This window comes from Micromys minutus (genome assembly GCF_963924665.1).
Source record: "Micromys minutus genome assembly, chromosome: 25".
NCBI classification, from domain to species: Eukaryota; Metazoa; Chordata; class Mammalia; order Rodentia; family Muridae; genus Micromys; species Micromys minutus.
In genome coordinates this window covers 35,977,513-35,995,312 of record NC_137960.1, presented here as the reverse complement: position 1 = coordinate 35,995,312, position 17,800 = coordinate 35,977,513, and the positions used below count along the sequence as shown (strand labels likewise).

Here is a 17,800-nt window from a genome sequence, read left to right as displayed (position 1 = left end):
TGTTTTCTAAGAACCACCTTCCTCTCACCCCGTCTGCCGTGGGTTCCGCCTATCACAGTCTTCGAAGAGAAAAATTAACTCAGTGTTTCACGTGGTTCTCACGTTCTCGCTCCTCTCTGAAGCGATACTTCATGCTCAATAAAATCATGTAAACTGAAGCTTCTTCAGAGAGAAGCTGGTAAAGCCTCCAAGATGAGGCAGATATTTTCAGTGTGGTCCAAAAGGTTTCTGAGGAACCGGGTATAACACGGATGTCAGCCGGTTCCCCTGAGATAAAAATTCAGCCAATGCTCAGACATCACATCTATGTTCCCAAGAAAGGGATTTCCCTTAGACTCTCCCCGGAGCCTCTGCGGAGTGCTGACTGGCACAGGACACAGCTTTGCCAACAATCTGCCTCACAAAAGAAACACGATCGTACCTGCTCTTGCATCAAATCCTTGCAGAGCTGACCACAAGGCAAGAGATGGAAAGCCCAGGAAACACCACTTACCCCTCTTGCTCCTGTTGGGAATGTGAGCGTTATTCATTCTGAATGCAGAGCCCCAGAGTAGTTCTTGGGTTCCAAGGTGGCTCTGAGTCAAAAACCTGAATACTGATTTGTTTTTGGGTGTCTTCTGTTGGAAATGCTGAAAAATAAACTCAGACACATTAAAGCTTTGGAGAGTATCTGAGCATTGAACAGAATGACTGGGGACCCTGGCCAGCCTGGGTGTGACGGACATGGCTCTGGCAGACCTTGCCCTTCCCCCATTCCCTCTGCCTTGCTAAAAACCATTAGATTACATTCCTAAGGCTAGCCACCAAGGTCTGTTCCCTTATCTGGCCATTTCCTCCCCTAGGAGACTGACTACCAAGGTCCAGCTATCAAGTATTGAAGTCCAGCAATCAAAAGCCCCCTTTTGGCTGCTCTATCTAACATGCCAAATTAAAACTAAACACCGCATCCTAACATGGGGGTTCCTCCCTTTACCTTTATAAACCACCATCTGCTTATGTGCCTTGTCTGTCTCCTGTCTATCCAGAGATAGTCCTTAGTCATTCCTGAGCAAATTCCCCATCCCCCTCTCTCTGGTTGCCTTCCCCTTCTCTATCGCCTGTCTTTGTCTCTTACTGCCTAGCCTTTGTCCCTCTGGGGCAAATAAATCTCCTTTGTGCTGGAAACTTGGTCTTGGGGTGTCTTGTATGAATACCAGTCCCTTCAGCAACTGCAGGCCATAAAAGCAGTTCGGCACTGTCTTGAGGGTGGGGCTGAGAGAGGTAGACAGACAAATGGAAAAGATTCAGGCTTTCAGTGGAAAGTCCCTATCAGCAATTAGCTGGTGGCTTCTGGCTGCTTACACGTAGGCACCATGAGATATATTGGCCTTCGATTTGCCACTAAAGACACTCAGGACAGTGGCACACTCTCTGTCTAATGACCTCCCAATTCATGTTTTCAAACAGAAACAGGCCATGCATTGTTATGCAAATTCTCCTGTTTAAAATGATAATTAAATGGTGTGGTTGCTTTGTTTTGTTTTTCTCTAAAAAATGAATAGTTGGTGGGGTGCTCCAATGACTTCATAATAAACTCGCTTTTATGTTATTTTCTGTATAAGTAAATTTTTCTGACAAAAGCTGACCAGTTATTTAGTTTCTGAGAAGATTGAGATTGAGCAAACAGCCCTTCCCCCTACCTGCCCCTGATCCCATCCTGTGACACACACCCTTTCCCCAGAGGCGGCAGAAACATGCTATCCTCTTTACTCAAAAGACGTTTTCTCTGGGTGGCAGTGGTGGGTAGTGGTGCACACCTTTAACCCCTAGCACTTGGAAGGCAGAGGCAGGTGGATCTCTGAGTCCGAGGCCAGCCCGGTCTACAGAGGGAGTTCTAGGACAGTCAGGGCTACACAGAGAAATGGTATCTCTGGGGGGAAATGTTTACATTTCAACGATGTAATGAATTTTTAATGAATCCCTGTTTTGTTTCTCCTTTGATCAAGGGGTTCAGGACTAAGATTATTTGTCCCTTGTTCCCCTTGGATCAGGTCTCTGGTCATCTTGACTGGGGACCCTGGAGACTGGAGTGCAGCCCTGCCGTTGGCTCAGATGTGCAGAGAATTCTTCCCCACTCCTGCACAATGGCCTGGGGCATTTCCTTCTATCGACCCTCGGGAATGAATGGATGAATGTGTGAATACAGGAAGAACTCTAAAGAAGCTCAGGTTACACCCATACCCTTCCACACCTTTATCATACTGTTCCAGTTCTGCCATTAACCCCAGAGGACCGGTGGATAGAGGCGACCGGAAGGAGAACAGGTGGGCAGAGGGGGTGTCACTGTCAGTGGGAAAGTGCCATGATTCTAATAAAATGACCCAACCTGGAAGGACATCAAGGGCCATTAGTCATTTACTCCTTGTATTAGACTGTAGTATGGCTGTGTCAGAAACGATCAGGGTGCACAAGCATGGAGTGGGAAGTCCACTGTCACCGGCCATTCCTTTTGACATGGTTCTTCTATTGGTCTAATTCATAGTAATTTAAGCTGTAAAATACAATTTAAAAAATTGACTATTTCCTCATTAGAAAACTATGTACGGTTTCTTCTATTGCAAATACACCTAATTGTTCAATCTTCTGACTCTGTTCCAGTTGTGTATGAATCACACACTAGGTACACTAGACATGAAAAATAAGTTAGAGCTCTTGGTCTCCAGTCACTGACAGGCCAGAAGAAGAAACGTATATTTAAAAGTGGTGGAGGCCACAAGAGACAAAATGCTCTGGGGGAACAAAACATCCGCAGTGCCACCTTAAAACAGTTGCAAAAAAACATTAAGACGTAGACACAGGTAAGAACTTTCTGAAAGAGTCCAGTTGTTTAAGAAATGATGCCAAGAGCTGACCAGTGAGATTCGGTGCATTAAAAGGTTTCCACTCAGTAGAGTGGAAAGACAGAACAGAGAATGAGGTAGTAGGGTGTGTGTGTGTGTGTGTGTGTGTGTGTGTGTGTGTGTGTGTATGTGTGTGTATGTGTGTGTATGTGTGTGTATGTGTGTATGTGTGTGTATGTGTGTATGCGTGTATGTGCATGTATGTGTGTATGTGTGTTTGTATGTGTGTGTATGTGTGTATGTATGTGTGTGTATGTGTGTGTATATGTGTGTATGTATGTGTGTATATGTGTGTATGTGTGTGTATGTGTGTGTATGTGCGTGTATGTGTATGTGTGTATGTGTGTGTATGTGTGTGTATGTGTGTATGTATGTGTGTATGTGTGTGTATGTGTGTGTATATGTGTGTATGTGTGTGTATGTGTGTGTGTATGTGCGTGTATGTGTATGTGTGTATGTGTGTGTATATGTGTGTGTATGTGTGCATGTATGTGTGTATGTATGTGTATATGTGTGTATGTGTGTGTATGTGTGTGTGTATGTGCGTGTATGTGTATGTGTGTATGTGTGGGTATGTGTGTGTATGTGTGTGTTCGTGTGTGTATGTGTGTGTGTATGTGTGTATGTGTGTGTATGTGTGTGTGTATGTGCGTGTATGTGTGTGTATGTGTGTGTATGTGTGTTTGTATGTGTGTGTGTTTTATATCACCACAGATAAGAATGAAATTATGTCACTTGTAGAGAAATGGGTTGAACTGGAGATCATTGTGTCACATGGATTAAGCAAGACCTAGAGAGACAAATATCACAGTGTCACATATACAGATTCTAGATTCAAATACATGTATATATAAAATGCAGAAGTTGGAAGGAGATATATAGGGTGTTTAGCTCCTGTTGTATTGCTGTGCAGAGGCACATGACCAAGGCAACACAAAAGAAGGCATTTAGTTGAGGACTTGCTTAGAGTTTCGAAGGGTTAGTCATTACCATATCACCACCGCAAGGGTGCATGGTCACAGGCAGGCAGGCATGGTACTGAAGCAGTAACAGAGACCTTACATCTGAACCACAAGCAGGAGGCAGAGAGAGAGCGAGAGAGAGAGAGAGGCTGATTGAGCCTGGCACAGGGCTTCTCAAACCTCAAAGCCCAGCCCAGTGACACTTCTTCTAATCCTAATCCTTCCTAAACAGTTCCACCAACTGCAAACAAAACAGTCAAATCTGGGAGCCTATGGAGCTCGTATAATAATTCTCATCCAAATAACTACAAAGGGGGAGGATGTAGTATAAAGTGAGGACGGGAGAGGGAGAAAATGTGACATTATTTTTCTTATTCATAAATTATATTCAAATACACACACACGCATATGACATGAAAACAGAAGTGAGTCTACTAGGGGGAAAGAGGGTCACCAAGCAGGGGGTAAGGCAAAGGAGAATAACAAAAGTATGAGTATCAGCAAGGTACAAATACATGTATACACACTCACAAACACAAACACACATAACACACACATATATGTATATATACATACATATATATGGCATATATATATGTGTGCATATGCATACATATATAGATACATATGTACAAGGTATACATATATGATATGCACTTATGTATATATATCCATATATATGTGTGTATATAATTAAAATGTCATGCTGAAACCCATTTTGTATTTTGTATAACTAAGAATTCCAAAAAGTAAAAATTTTAAAAAGAGGTAAAAACAAGTGGAAAACACATGCCAACATGCTCAGTTATTAGTAACCTAAGTGCTGGTGCCAAATGATTAACAGCTGTGTTTTCTCCTGAGTTCCACCTCTCGCTATCCATTTTCTAGGCATTAGAAGTGCTATTTATTCATTAAATCAAGTCATCTGAGAACTTCAAAACATCCGTGGGGTTTCCTGGCATATTTGAATGCTCTGCTGATTTCAGATGCCAATTTCTCAGCTCATAATATATTCATACACTTCTTATGAGACAAACTAGCGTACTTGATATAAAAAATAGCTTTCGAAAATTATAGTCACAGTCAAAGTGCCTAGGAATACTTTGGGAGTGGGTCAGAAACTTTCCTGAGAGTTGTCTTCCCACACTCTAGACAGACTCGCTTGCTCTCAAATCTCCCCTTCAAAGTGAGAACGTTTTTATTCTTTTGGAAGTACATGAGGTTCGCCACAGTTTTCAAACAAAATATCATCGGAGGCAATTGGGCCAAATATGTTTGATCTACGATTAAAGAAATGGTTCATTGTATTTGCCATTTTTAATGCTAAATGCTAAAACTGCTGGTTTGCAGCTCATACATATTTTATTAGGCTTTATGTAGGCGGTAAGCTTGAGAGGTGTCTTATTTTCATGAATTTATTACAACAATTTAAGTAGTAATAATAATAAAAATTTGCATTTAAATAATTCATTTCCCCTGGGAATTCCAGTGCTCCGGCACACCAGTCAGCGCTGGATGGCAGCCGTATTTCTTCCAGCATTGTTCCAGCCTTCCAATGTGTTGCTTTGGGTTTTGTTTCTAGCTTTACATCAATTACTTGGCTGGCCATCATCAGACTTCACATTTGCCTCCGAAATCATCTTTTGGGATAATTAATCTGTAAGGCAGAATGATACTGTATAATAGAAGTCATATGTTTCAAAGTCCTGCCTTCACCAATCTTCGACTAAAGTCAGATGTGGCTTCCCTTCCAATTAGATTCTTAGCTAAACCATCAAATTAAGAATTGTTGCCAACTCTTTCAAAGAACTATTTTTTTTTTTTTTTTTGTACAATAAGGCACACCTAGCCCTTTCCCTTTCTGTTTGTTTGCTTTTCGAGACAGGATCTCTCGTGGCCCTGGGTGTTATCTAGCTCAGGCTGGTCTGTCCCCTGAATGCTAGGATTAACGCTGTGTGCCAGCACTGCCCGTTCCAACAACTAGATACTTCATGTCCCCACGAACAAGTTGTTACAGTGTTGGGAAAGATCAGTACCCTTAACAGCATCCTTCTCAGGGACACAAGTCATGTACTTGAAATTCATCAGATGGCTTAAGGGGACAGGGTTGGGGTGTTTGCAATTCTCTAGGACCCAAAGGTAAAGAAGGCACAGAGATTGTCATAGGTTGTCTAAACCTTTGCACCTGTCCCTCTGGGAGGGTGTATACGCCTGAGACTCACTTTGTAAGATCCGACTTATCCTATCCCCCTGCCTCAGTGCCTGCAGTCTTTTTTGTGGATCAGAACAATTCACAGCTACTTCTCTGGTCTTCCCTTTAAAACTTACCTTTTTTAAAAAATCGGGACTTGTATGTGCCTGATTACTTACAATGAATTTCTTCCTTCTAAACTCCTTTCCAAAGGGCTGAGAAGGCCTAATTCTATGCATCATCAGTGGACTTTGCTATTATTAGTATTTTAAATGGATAACTTGCAGCTATTACTTCTGTTTTAGAAAGAATCTATGTGAGTGTAACCAGAGGGACCAAGTTGACATTTTAGCTAGCATCCTGCCACACACCTGCAAGATGCTGAATTACTGTAACTCAGCTCCACCACTTGCCCAGGTTCTAAAAATATGTACTTTGTCTTTGAAACTAATGTCTAATTCTTGGCTAATCCAGGGAAATCCCAAAATACTGGAAATTTTAGAATACACTGAAGTCTTGCAGCTTACAAAAATATCTTGCTTGCCATATCTTGTGCGTGTTATAACCTGCCTGCCTCAGACAGGCACGTAAGTGCAAGATGTAGTCGTCCAGTTGCTAGTTAATGTGTTCACTGGGTGGTTTAGTTGTCAGGCTAGAGAATTTGGACCACTGTGACCGGGGTAGGAGAGGGATTGAATACACTGTTCATCAAACAAAACCTAGACGATAGGCATCTTAAAAGATGGTCTCTAACCTAGTTAACCATAAGTTATTTCCCCCAGGTTTTACAGACAACTAAACTAAAGTTTAAAATGTAACATTATATTTTTTAATTAAATATAAAACTATTGCTTAAACCCAGCTACTAATTTCAAAGCCCCAGATTTCAACTGCATTCGTAATTCATCATCTGTAATGATTCTCAATTTTTTCTTTTTTATTTCTTTTCTTTTTTATATTTTTATTATTATATTTTTGTAGAGAGAATATCTTGTGTATTACATGGATACATCACCTGCCAATTTAAAAACCTATGGCTACTGGAGAAGTTTCTCTTTCTCTTCTGGTCCCAGGCGCTGAGGGAGCCTCGGGTTACCGTGCAGACATGGACAAGTCCAAGAACCACACCACACACAACCAGTCCCACAAATGGCACGGAAATGGCATCAGGAAACCCCGGTCACAAAGATACGAATCTCTTAAGGGGGTTGATCCCACGTTCCTGAGGAACTTGCGCTTTGCCCAGAAGCGCAAGAAAGACCTGAAGAAGACGTAGGCCAGCAATGCAAAGGCAGTGAGCGCATGCGCAGAGGCCATCAAGGCCCTTGTGAAGCCTGAGGTCATCAAGCCCAAGATGCCAAAGCAAACTCAGCCGTTTGGCTTCCATCGCTCACCCCAAGCTTGGGAAGAAGATTCGAAGCTACATGGCCAAGGGTCGTAGGCTCTGCCAACCAAAGCCCAAGGTTCAAACCAAGGCAGAGGCCAAAGCTTCAGCTCAGGCCCAGGCTTCGGCTCCAGCTCAGGCTCCCAAAGGTGCCCAGGCCCCTGTGAAGGCTCCGTAGAGAAGGCTCCTGCCAATGTGCAGACAGACAGACTGCTGTGACATCCACCTACACACTACTGCAGATGACCAGTGTCCTGTGCTGTTTTTACAACTCGAGACAAGGAAAAAAAAAAAAAAACCTATGGCCAATAGGAAAGGGTAGAATAGAAGGTGGGACATCTGGGAGGCAGAAAGGATTCTAGGATAGAGCCAGGTATGGGAGATTCATCTGGGAAGATGGGATCAGACAGACACATGGTGTCTGAGCACAGGTAACCAGCCATGTGGCAGAATGTATATCAGAATAAATGAGTTATCTTAAGTTATGAACTAGTCAGAGAAGAGTTATATGGCCGAAATATTTGTAAATGTATTTTGAGTCTGAGTCTTCTTTCTGGGAACGTAATAAATATATTTTAGTCTTCACATGGGACTAGGAGGAAGAACCAGACCCAACTTCTCCAGCTTTTTAAACTTTTAGTTGTGGACCATTTTTCTTCAGAGGTGACAACTCTTAGCACAGCTACTGTCTAATGAACCAACATTAACATTAATAGTACAACTCCTTAAATAGAGGTTCTTCATGGCTTCCATATTGCAAATACTTCTTCATTGTTTTGTCCATTTTTAGAGTCTTGGAACTGGATCACGATACCACGAAAGTTTACACCCTTTGCTTTAAGATGTCATTTCTGTTTTCTAATCACATTAAATAACATCTGTTCAGTGCATATGCCATTCTGTTATCTCGAACAAATTCACCAAAAGAGTCTATTTCAAAAGCAAAGAACCTGCCTACGTGAATGGCTAAAATCTAAACAACAAAACGAGAACAAAGGGGAGCAAGGAGGTGGAGCGGCAGAAGCATCCATCCCATGCCAGTGGGCTGGCATAGTGCCCAGGACAGTTCAGAAGAGAGTTTGGCAGTTTCTGCGAAGCCAAGCATAATCTTACCAAAGGATCTAAGGCATTTACTCAGATGAACTTAAAATACATCCATATAAAAATTTACAGACGAAGCTGGGCACAGTGGTGCCTGCCTTTCATCCCAGCACTTATGGGGCACAGGCAGGAGAATCTTTGTGAGCTCAGGACCAGCCTGGTCTACAAAGTGAATTCCGGGACAGCCAGGGCTACAAAGAGGTATAGAGAGATTCTGTCTCAAAGCCACCCCTTGAATAAAGATTACACATGAATGCTTAACCAGTTTTATATATGTCACCAAATGTAGGAAGAACCTAAAATGTCTTTAAGATGCGAGTGGGTAAGAAAATGGTGGTGCAGACCCATAGTGGAATATTCTGTGATGAAAGAGGAGGCGCTATCACCCCCCACAAAATGTGGGGTATACAACCAGTATCACACAACCATAGAGCATCAAAAGAGACCACTATGAAAAATAATATGCCAACAAACTGGACGGCATAGAAAAATAAATAAATTCCAAGAACTCCTCAGCCTACAGAGACTGAAGCAATAGAAAATCTGAACTGAAAAGTGAGCAAGTCAACTGAGCACCAGCAAACTCCCTCCATTCTCTTGCTAAGAGCTCCAGTCCGAGGACCCGGTCCCTTCGTCCTATCCAACCACTTGTGCCGTCACTTTGTTTTTGAGTAACGCTTTCTTTGGCCACTTCGGAGAAAACCTTCCAACACAGAAGAGCAGAAGGACAGACGACCTCACTTGTGACAACTACCAAGTCCTGGAGGGACTTGTGACAGTTCCTTTTGAGCATAGGTGAAAAGAATTAATGAAGCCCCAGCAAACAAAGTTCCTCTGCACATTAAAGGGACCGCAGACCATGACCAAGTGAGATTCATCCTTAGGATGCCAGGATGGGGTAACATGAAAACTGGCTACTGTGATCTCCCACACTGACAGAATGAACAACAAAAAACAAGTAAGCAATAAAAAAATCATGTTAATAGATGTGAGGAACAATTTGCTAAAAATTCAGCTTTCTGTCATGATCACAGTTCAACAAATTAGAAAAAAATTAAATGTATTCAATATGAAAGTCCATATGTGTAAGTTTAGAAGTTATAATATAGACAATAGTAAAATGTCTGGGTTCTTTCCCTTCTGGGGCTTGTCTGGTCCAGCATCAATGTGTACAAACTGAACTGTCATCTCCATCTGCTGGGAGAGGGAAAAATCGGTTTTCTCCAATGGAGTGACACTGGGCTTGCTGACCATACAGGGCAGGCCTCACGTTTAGGAGTAGTTGGCCTAAATAACAGACTTCACATTTTGTGTGCCTCTGACTGTGTGCTCTTTTTCGGTTACAGTTTGGTGTTTTGTTTTTCTTTTTGGGAAGTGTTTTATTTTAATTTTGGTTTGTTTTGTTTGTTTTTTTATTTAAAAAACAGTTTAAAAATGAGGGAAAGGGTCTATAAGGACTTGGGGGAGGATAAGAATATAATCAAGATATATTTAAGGTTAAAAATTGTCTAAAGTAATTAAGGAAGATATAAAAACGAAATGCCTACACTATCCCAAAGTATAATATTGATTTATATGAATTTATAGCAATGTTCTAGTTGAAATCTTTACAGAAGTAGAGGAAAAATTGAAAATGTGTAGGGAAGCACAAAAATCCCTCAGAGAATATGGAGAAACAACAGAGAAAGAAACATTGTAGTGTTTATTTCAAATTGTTACAAAGCAACAGTAAGCAAAATAGTATTTTATTGGCATAAGACAGACATTGTGATTGTTTATATGTGATTGGGCCAGGGAGTGACACTATTTGGAGGTGTGCCCTTGTTAAAATAGGTGTGTCACGGTGTGTGTGGTCTTTAAGATCCTTATCCTGGCTGCCTGGAAGCCAGTATTCTGCTAGCAGCCTTCAGAAGATGTAGAACTCTCAGCTTCTCCTGCACCATGCCTGCCTGGATGCTGCTATGTTCCTACCTTGATGATAATAGACTGAACTTCTGAACCTGTAAGCCAGCCCCAATTAAGTGTTGTCCTTACAAGTCTTGCCTTGGTCATGGTGTCTGTTCACAGCAGTAAAACCCTAAGACAGACATAAACAGTAAAAAGCTTAGAAGTAAGGCACGTATATAAGGCCAATAATATCTGGTAACGGCACTGAAAATGGTAGGGAGCTGGAGAGATAACTCAGTGATTCAGAGCTCTTAACCACTCTCTTCCAGAGATGCCTCAGGTTTGATACCCATCACTCACATGGTAGCCCACACCTGCCGGTAACTCCAGTTCCAGGAGACCCCATACCTTCTGTTAGCCTCCTTGGGTACCAGGCACATATGTGGTGCACTGGCACACATGCACACACACACATACAATAATGATAATGATAAATAACAAAGATGAAAATAACTTTTTGAAAGATATTATGATGGCAGACTGTGGTCCAGTGCACATACCTATAGGCTTAACACCGAGGGGCAGAGGCGGGAGGAGCAGATGTTCAAGGTCATCCTCAGCTGTCTAATGACTTCAAGGCCAAATGTGGGCTACAAGGGATCATGTTTAAAAACATAAAACCAAAGAGAGATGTGGGAGCCAAAATTATTACCACAGCCAAAGTTTTATATCTAAAGTTCTTACTGTGAGTTTTCTAGTCAGCATTCATAGATCTTGAACAAGAAATTGAAATACAGTAAGCTATGATAAATTATGATTTTAAATCCTTAGGTGAGTTGTACTGAGGTTTGTTTTAATCATGTCTTTCTTAAAACACAGAGTCAAAGCCATCATAACTCAGTGCTCTTCTTCATAAAACATGCAGTCTACATGATTGATCGGAACACTGTAGGACCCCTGTCCCATGGTGGAAGCAAGTGTCCTGTGACAGGTGGTTCTCCTAGAACTACAAAAGCATTGCATGTGTCTTTAAATAATCTGTAGTTATAAAAGCAGCCTATAGTGACTGAGGGATTTGGCAGCAGCAAATGCAGAATGAGGAGTAGTCAAGAAAAAAGGGTTAAAGGGAGCTGGGAAGAGAAGAGAAGGAGAAAGAAAACCCCCTCAGCTCCTGCTCAGAGAAAGGGAAATGCTAACCCACTGCTGACCCATACCTTTCTCTATTCCCTAGTTTGCATCTTTCTGCAGGAGACTGTAGCTGGAAGGAGGAAGTGGTAGAAGTTTGTCCCATTGCACTGGTTCTGGAACCAGACTTCCTGGTTCACATCCTGGCTTAGCTTCTCACTAAACTATGTAACCCGAAGTAGTTCATTCAGCCTGTTATTGAGATTTCCTAATAGAAAATGATTTATTATAGTGACTGGCCCAATGTATACCCTCTATTAAGAGTCAGTAAACTTGCTTTGTGTCTGCTAACCACTGCCCTATATATCCAGTAGGCACGATTATGATGTCTGTAATACCTTTCTGTACATTTTCACGTTTGTGAGCATATGTGTGCACATGCACACATGACAGTAAAGGTCTGAGGTTGATCTCAGCAAGATTCCTTCCTGAGGCTCTTCCATATTGCTTTTGAGGCAGGGTCTCTTAATCAAACCCCAGAGCTCCAAGCTAACATGATGGCTCTGCAGTTAAGCATGTTATCTGCTCTTAAAGAGAACCCATGTTTAGTTCCTAGCAGTACGAGGCAGCTCACAACTGACTATGATTCTGATTCTAGGTGTGGTGGTTTGAATACACTTGACCCATGGAAAGTGGCACTATTAGGAGTGTGGCTTTGTTGGAACAAATGTGGCCCTCCTAGAGGAAACTTGTCAGTGGTTAGGTGGGCTTCGAGAACTCTGATGCTCAGGCTCTGCCCAGTGCAGAAAGGAGTTTCCTGTGGCAGCCTATAGATCAAGATATAGAACTCTCGGCTCTTCCAGCACCATGTCTGCCTGGATGCTGCCATGCTTCCTGCCATGGTGATAATGGACTAAACCTCTGAACCAGTAAGCCAGCCTGAATTAAATGTCGTCCTTTATAAGAGTTGTCTTGGTCACAGTGTCTCTTCACAGCAGTAAAACCCTAACTGAGACACTAGGTGATCTGACACCCATTAGTCTCTGAGGGCACCAGTACAGGAATTGTACAGCAAACATAGACACATACATACAAATAAAAATAATAAATAAATCTTTTAATATTAGAGGGTAGAACCCAGAGGTTCTCCATGTGGCTAGTCTCACTGGATGCTTGCTCTGAGCATCCCCTTTGCCTTCTGATGGTGGAATTAAAGAGAGATCCTCCCAAGATTTGCCTGGGTTTCGAAGGGATCGGAATTTTGTTCCTCTTGCTTGTACAACACTTTAATGGCCAAACCTGCACTACCCCAGTCCTATGAATATAGGCTAATTCCAGTTCTCATATAACAAGCCATTCTCCAAATGAACAGGCACACAGGGAAGTTGTTCATTTATGGTGATAGACACTCATACCTCTAATGTATTTAATTGTGGGAACCAAAATGGCAGATGGAACATCTAGAAACTAACTGATTGAATAGTTACTGCTGAAAACCAGTTTCAGACAATGTAAAGAAAATTAAACTAACCCAGAATTTGCATTAATACCATTCTAAAACCTTTGTAGGTGCGATGAAATTTAACCCTCAACACAACCCTAGGGGGCTGGAGACATGGTTCAGTTAGTAAAGTCCTTGCTGCAGAAGCAGGAAGATGGGAGTTTGAAGAGAGTTTGATCCCTCAAATCCATGTTTAAAAGCAGGCTGTGGAGGTTTGGTTTGTAATCCCAGTTCTGGCGAGGCTGTGACAGGCAGGCTCCCTGAGGCAGCCAGACTAGCCTAATAGAGGACTTTCAGGCTAATGGGAGACTCAAAAGACGAGGCTGATGGTTCCTCCACGTGCCCTGGGGCATACAGCCATGAAGAGAGGAAGAGGAGAGAGAGGAGAGCATGGGAGAAGAGTGGGTATGGGCATGAAGGTGAGATGGGAAGAGGATTTGAGAGCAAGCTCAGCTTGAGCTGGAGGAAGGAGGAAAACCTCTCAGGTAGTCCTTCCGCCTTCTTTGAGATGTCGTTTTTCTGTTCTGCATGGAAGCTTCCAGAGATACTCCCATGTCCCCAAGGATACGCAGACGGCATAACAGGTTTTAGGCTGTTGCATCCAGCTTTGCTGAACCGAATACTCAGGCTTGGCACTGGTGAGCACTTTACTGCGGAGACATCTCCTCTTTAAAGGTCTGAAAGGTTCGATAATGCTGGGACCAAGCCAAGCCATGAACCCCAGAGCCAGCTGGAGCAGACAGATAGAAACTTGGTACTACTTGACTCTGGAACAGCAGGCGTGCTCTCTACTAGGGAGACTGGACCAACGTGCACCTCCCTCTCTATGCGTCTCGACACAGAGGGGGTGGGACTCTGTTTTGTCCTTTGATCCCACAGGACTGCATTCTCTGTCACACAGTGGACACATGGTGGCTAAGCTTCCTACTTGTCCTATAGCCTTCATTACTTTTCATTCCTGTGATCTTTCATGTATTTCTTACCTTGTCCAGTATAAATACTGATTGGAGCATATGTCCATATCCCATTTTTTTTTTCAATTTCTGGTCCCAAATGTAAGCACTTAAACTCGCTTCTTTGAAATCCAGCCGGGTGGCTTGTAGGTGGGGTCTCCGGGACCTTGAGTCAGGCTGGGTTGCCAGGCATGGTGGCGCAAGAGCGCCCTCCGAGCCCGGGGCAGCTCTCCGCGGGTCTGTCCCCACTCCCCTGCCCTTTCCAGCGGTGGGAAGGGAGGGAGGCGACCCACGTGCGCGCGTCCCCACTCGTGCCCAAACATGGAAGCGCGGGATCCGGGGCGCGCGCACGCGGCGGGCCGGGCGGCGGGTCTGCGGGGCGCGGGGCTCCGCCCGCGGGGGGCGACCTCGGGCGGCGCGTGCGCCGTGCGCCCCAGCCGGCCGCCGCGATGCCTATTTTAGTCAAAGCGTTCGCGAGCGGGGAGCCGGCCGGGGCCGCGCCGCCCGGGGACCCGCCGCGAGCCGGTCCAGCCGCCGCCGCTCCCCGCCGCCTCCGTCCCAAACTTTGCGCGCGCCGCCGCCGCTCGGCCCCCGGACGCGCAAGGTAAGGAGCCGGAGCGCCAGACCGCGCGGGAAAGTTGGGCACCGAGCGGCCGAGCAACTTGCGGCGCGCCGTCCTTGCAGCCGCCCTTCGGCGGGCCGCGGAGCCTTGGACGCCGACGCTGTTGAGAGATCGGGGCGAGCCGGTCCCCGGGTCCGGAGGGCAGTGGGCCCGGAGCCACGGGTCCTCCCCACCGGCCCGCGCCCCGGAGAAACGGGTGGGTGCCAGACCGATCCCACAAACCCGCCGCCTCGAGCCGCTCCGGGCTGCGGGCCGCCGGAGGTGCGCGCCGAGTCCGGGAAAATACCAGTGGATTGAGTCTCCTCGGGAGGTTTTGCTCATCGGCTGGTCCTCTTCGGTTTTGTTGAATTTGGTCAAGGTTTAACGTTAGCTTGCTTCCTCGGTCAGGTATGTAGACTTGCGGACGCCTATTTGAAAACCAGTAGATGGGCACGATTTTACTACAGTGAGTCATTTGGGGGATTAGACGTGGAGGATCTGATGAGAAGGATGACGTTTTGGTTTTGACAGTCTACAAATTCACACAGTAAGCTAACCTTCATTTAGATCCACCGTTCATTCTCCGTATAGGGCAGTTCGCTGTAGGCCACTTAAACCCATTAAGTAGTGATCAAGCAGACCGTTAGATTAAATCATTGAACATCGAAAAAAATTAACTGATTTATGCCAGGTAAGAAGCATTCCACAGCAATATATGTACCTATATACCTACAGCTGCGTATAAAATTTGCGTATTTTTAATAAGTGTAGCGCGTCAAAGTATGTTTTTACAATAATCCTACAGTTAAAACTGGCCCTTGGGGCTGGTGAGAATGCCCAGCCAGTAAAGGAACTACCCCGCAAGCATGACAGTCTGGGTTGTATCCCCAGGACCTGTGAGTTGGAAGGGGACCATCCCCAGCAAACAGCCTGTAGAAATAAATTCACACGTGTAATGCGTTTTAATGGCTATCAATATTTTCTGGTTTTGAGGCAGATTATAGTTTTCCTGCCAATTTCCTTTGACCAGAAATCTAAACTTTTATTGCCACTTCTAAAGCCTGAAAGTGGGTTATAGCAGATCTGGAGGTAACATAGATGAAATGTGAGGGGGTGTGTTTGTGTCGATTAATTTAGTACAGAAATCTGCTTTAGAACATCACAACCCGACCGAGTTTTTAAGACCACATAGTTCAGCTGTCTCTAGTACAAGGGGCGGGACGGGGCGGGAGTTTGGGGGTGGGGCGCAGATTAAGGAGGAAGGCGACTTTGGCTGGTTTATGTGGCTTCCTGGTGGCTTGTGGTGTAGAAGCTGACTCAGTGCAATCAAGGATGAGTGAAAAATGGTTTTTACACACGTGTTATGTTTTAGTCTCAGGCTCTTCCTCGGTGACATTATCTACGGGGCCTTGGAAGTGTGTAGTGAGAACAGATTATCCCTGCCTCCTACAGGACATTGGGTAGCTATGACAACAGGACACAGGCAGGAGACTCATGCTCACTTTTGGGGTCTTGGAACTAGCCCATCATAGCAAGCTTATATTTTTTATTAAGACGTTTGGAAAGTAGTTGAATTCTCAACTTTTTTTCTTTTTGCAGAAAATCAATACTTAAGTCAACTGTTACTATTTGCGAACTGTTTAGGGTGGGTATGTGTCTCAGTGGTGGAGTGCTCCCTTGTCCCGTTTAAAGCCCTGCGTGTGATCAGCACCAAAAATCAAATGGCACAAAAGTAAACTTTGCCTCAACTCACTTCATAACTCACATATAAATGTTTGTCATTTTAAGAAATACAGAATTCATCCACATATACTTGTCCAATGTCCTTTCAAGATGTTCACACCTATTCTTATACCACTTAAAATATTATGTTAAAATGTGATTCTCTTTATTTCAAATATGTTTATATTTCTAAATTAAATTTAAAGGTATTTTGGCTAAAATATGAAATAGATTAACTCATGTAGTCTGTAAACCCGCATGGTTTTTTTCAGGGACCAGATTTGTGTAATTAAAAATGAAGGTTGTTGTGCATGGGGAACAGAGACCCAGAATGGATAATAATAGACAGGGAGGAGTGTTACCTTGTGTTATGATTTATATAAATATGTGTAAAAATGTATATTGTTTTAAGTGTATTTGCTTAATATTAAACATCCAAGTGTATATTTGTGAACCCTTCTACATATAAATTGTGCATTTGCTACTTTTTAATTTGTGAAATGCTACCAACTAGAATTATGTGAGGAATATAGAAGCCTATGCTGGAGAATAAAAGAATTTTAAGTGCTGTATAACTTATTTACACGCATGTATATGCTAGCATTGTATATGATTATACCCACATATGTGGCATATGTAGGCACATGGCACGAAATAGAACCCTCTACATATCTTAACCTTTTAAGTAATTAATATGAGGGTGTTCTTTTCAGGAAACCAGCTTTTTACAAATGTTCCCTGTGCTTGGATCGGGTCTTCGGTGGGAATAGTTTGGGTCTTAAGTGTGACTAGCAGAAGTTCATTATGCTGTGGCGAATGCTGTGTCCCATGCATGTTGGTGATTCTCACCCTCTTCAAGTAGCCGCTTCTTTCCTAAACATACGAGCATCTGTTGGAATCATCATGAACTCTCTGAGATGGTTCATTTCTTTATGAGACAAATGGGGGATCATTTTGACAGATAGGGAAAAGATATACTTTGTGTCTGGACTGAAGTTTATGTACCTGATAAGTACCACAAAACTCTACCAACCTGTAATTCATACAAAAACAATTTTGGCGCATTTGAGAGATGAAATCCCCATTTATGACTGTCTGTGTGTTTGTCTTTGTAGAACTTCTCAACATGAACTATACGGAGTCCAGCCCACTGGCACCATCAACTGTAGTAGGTTTTGTGTCCGAGTTAGAAAGTCTCACACCCGTGCCTTCCAATGCGACCACCTGTGAAAACTGGCGAGAGATTCACCATCTGGTTTTCCACGTAGCCAACGCTTGCTTTGCAGTTGGCTTGCTAATTCCCACCGCTCTTCACTTCCATATGATACTGCTCAGAGTGATGCTGTCTGCAGGTGAGTCAGCTACCTGTGGGGTAACGTGTGTGCAATTGGCGTCAGATGGATTTCGCATTGGGAACTTAGGGCACCTTTATCAGGTGTATAGCGTGCAAGAAACGTGAGTCTTTGTTATTCGGTCAGCAGTCCTGTTCAGGTT

At 43.6% G+C, this 17,800-nt stretch overlaps 1 protein-coding gene across 4 annotated transcripts in view; it reads left to right on the top strand.

The window, feature by feature from the left end:
• Nucleotides 1–14,459: 14,459 nt before the first annotated feature.
• POPDC1 (popeye domain cAMP effector 1) overlaps nucleotides 14,460–17,800 on the top strand; it is a 38,146-nt gene continuing 34,805 nt past the window's right edge. The window contains exons 1-3 of one of the 4 annotated variants that reach the window (XM_080937824.1): nucleotides 14,460–14,587; nucleotides 16,184–16,233; nucleotides 17,422–17,658. In XM_080937824.1, coding sequence (XP_080793950.1) covers nucleotides 17,433–17,658 — 226 coding nt within the window. In that variant the 5' untranslated portion in view covers nucleotides 14,460–14,587; nucleotides 16,184–16,233; nucleotides 17,422–17,432. Of the gene's footprint in view, nucleotides 14,993–16,180; nucleotides 16,234–17,421; nucleotides 17,659–17,800 lie in introns of those variants that run through there. The other 3 variants (XM_080937825.1, XM_080937826.1, XM_080937827.1) reach the window with 3 other exon arrangements.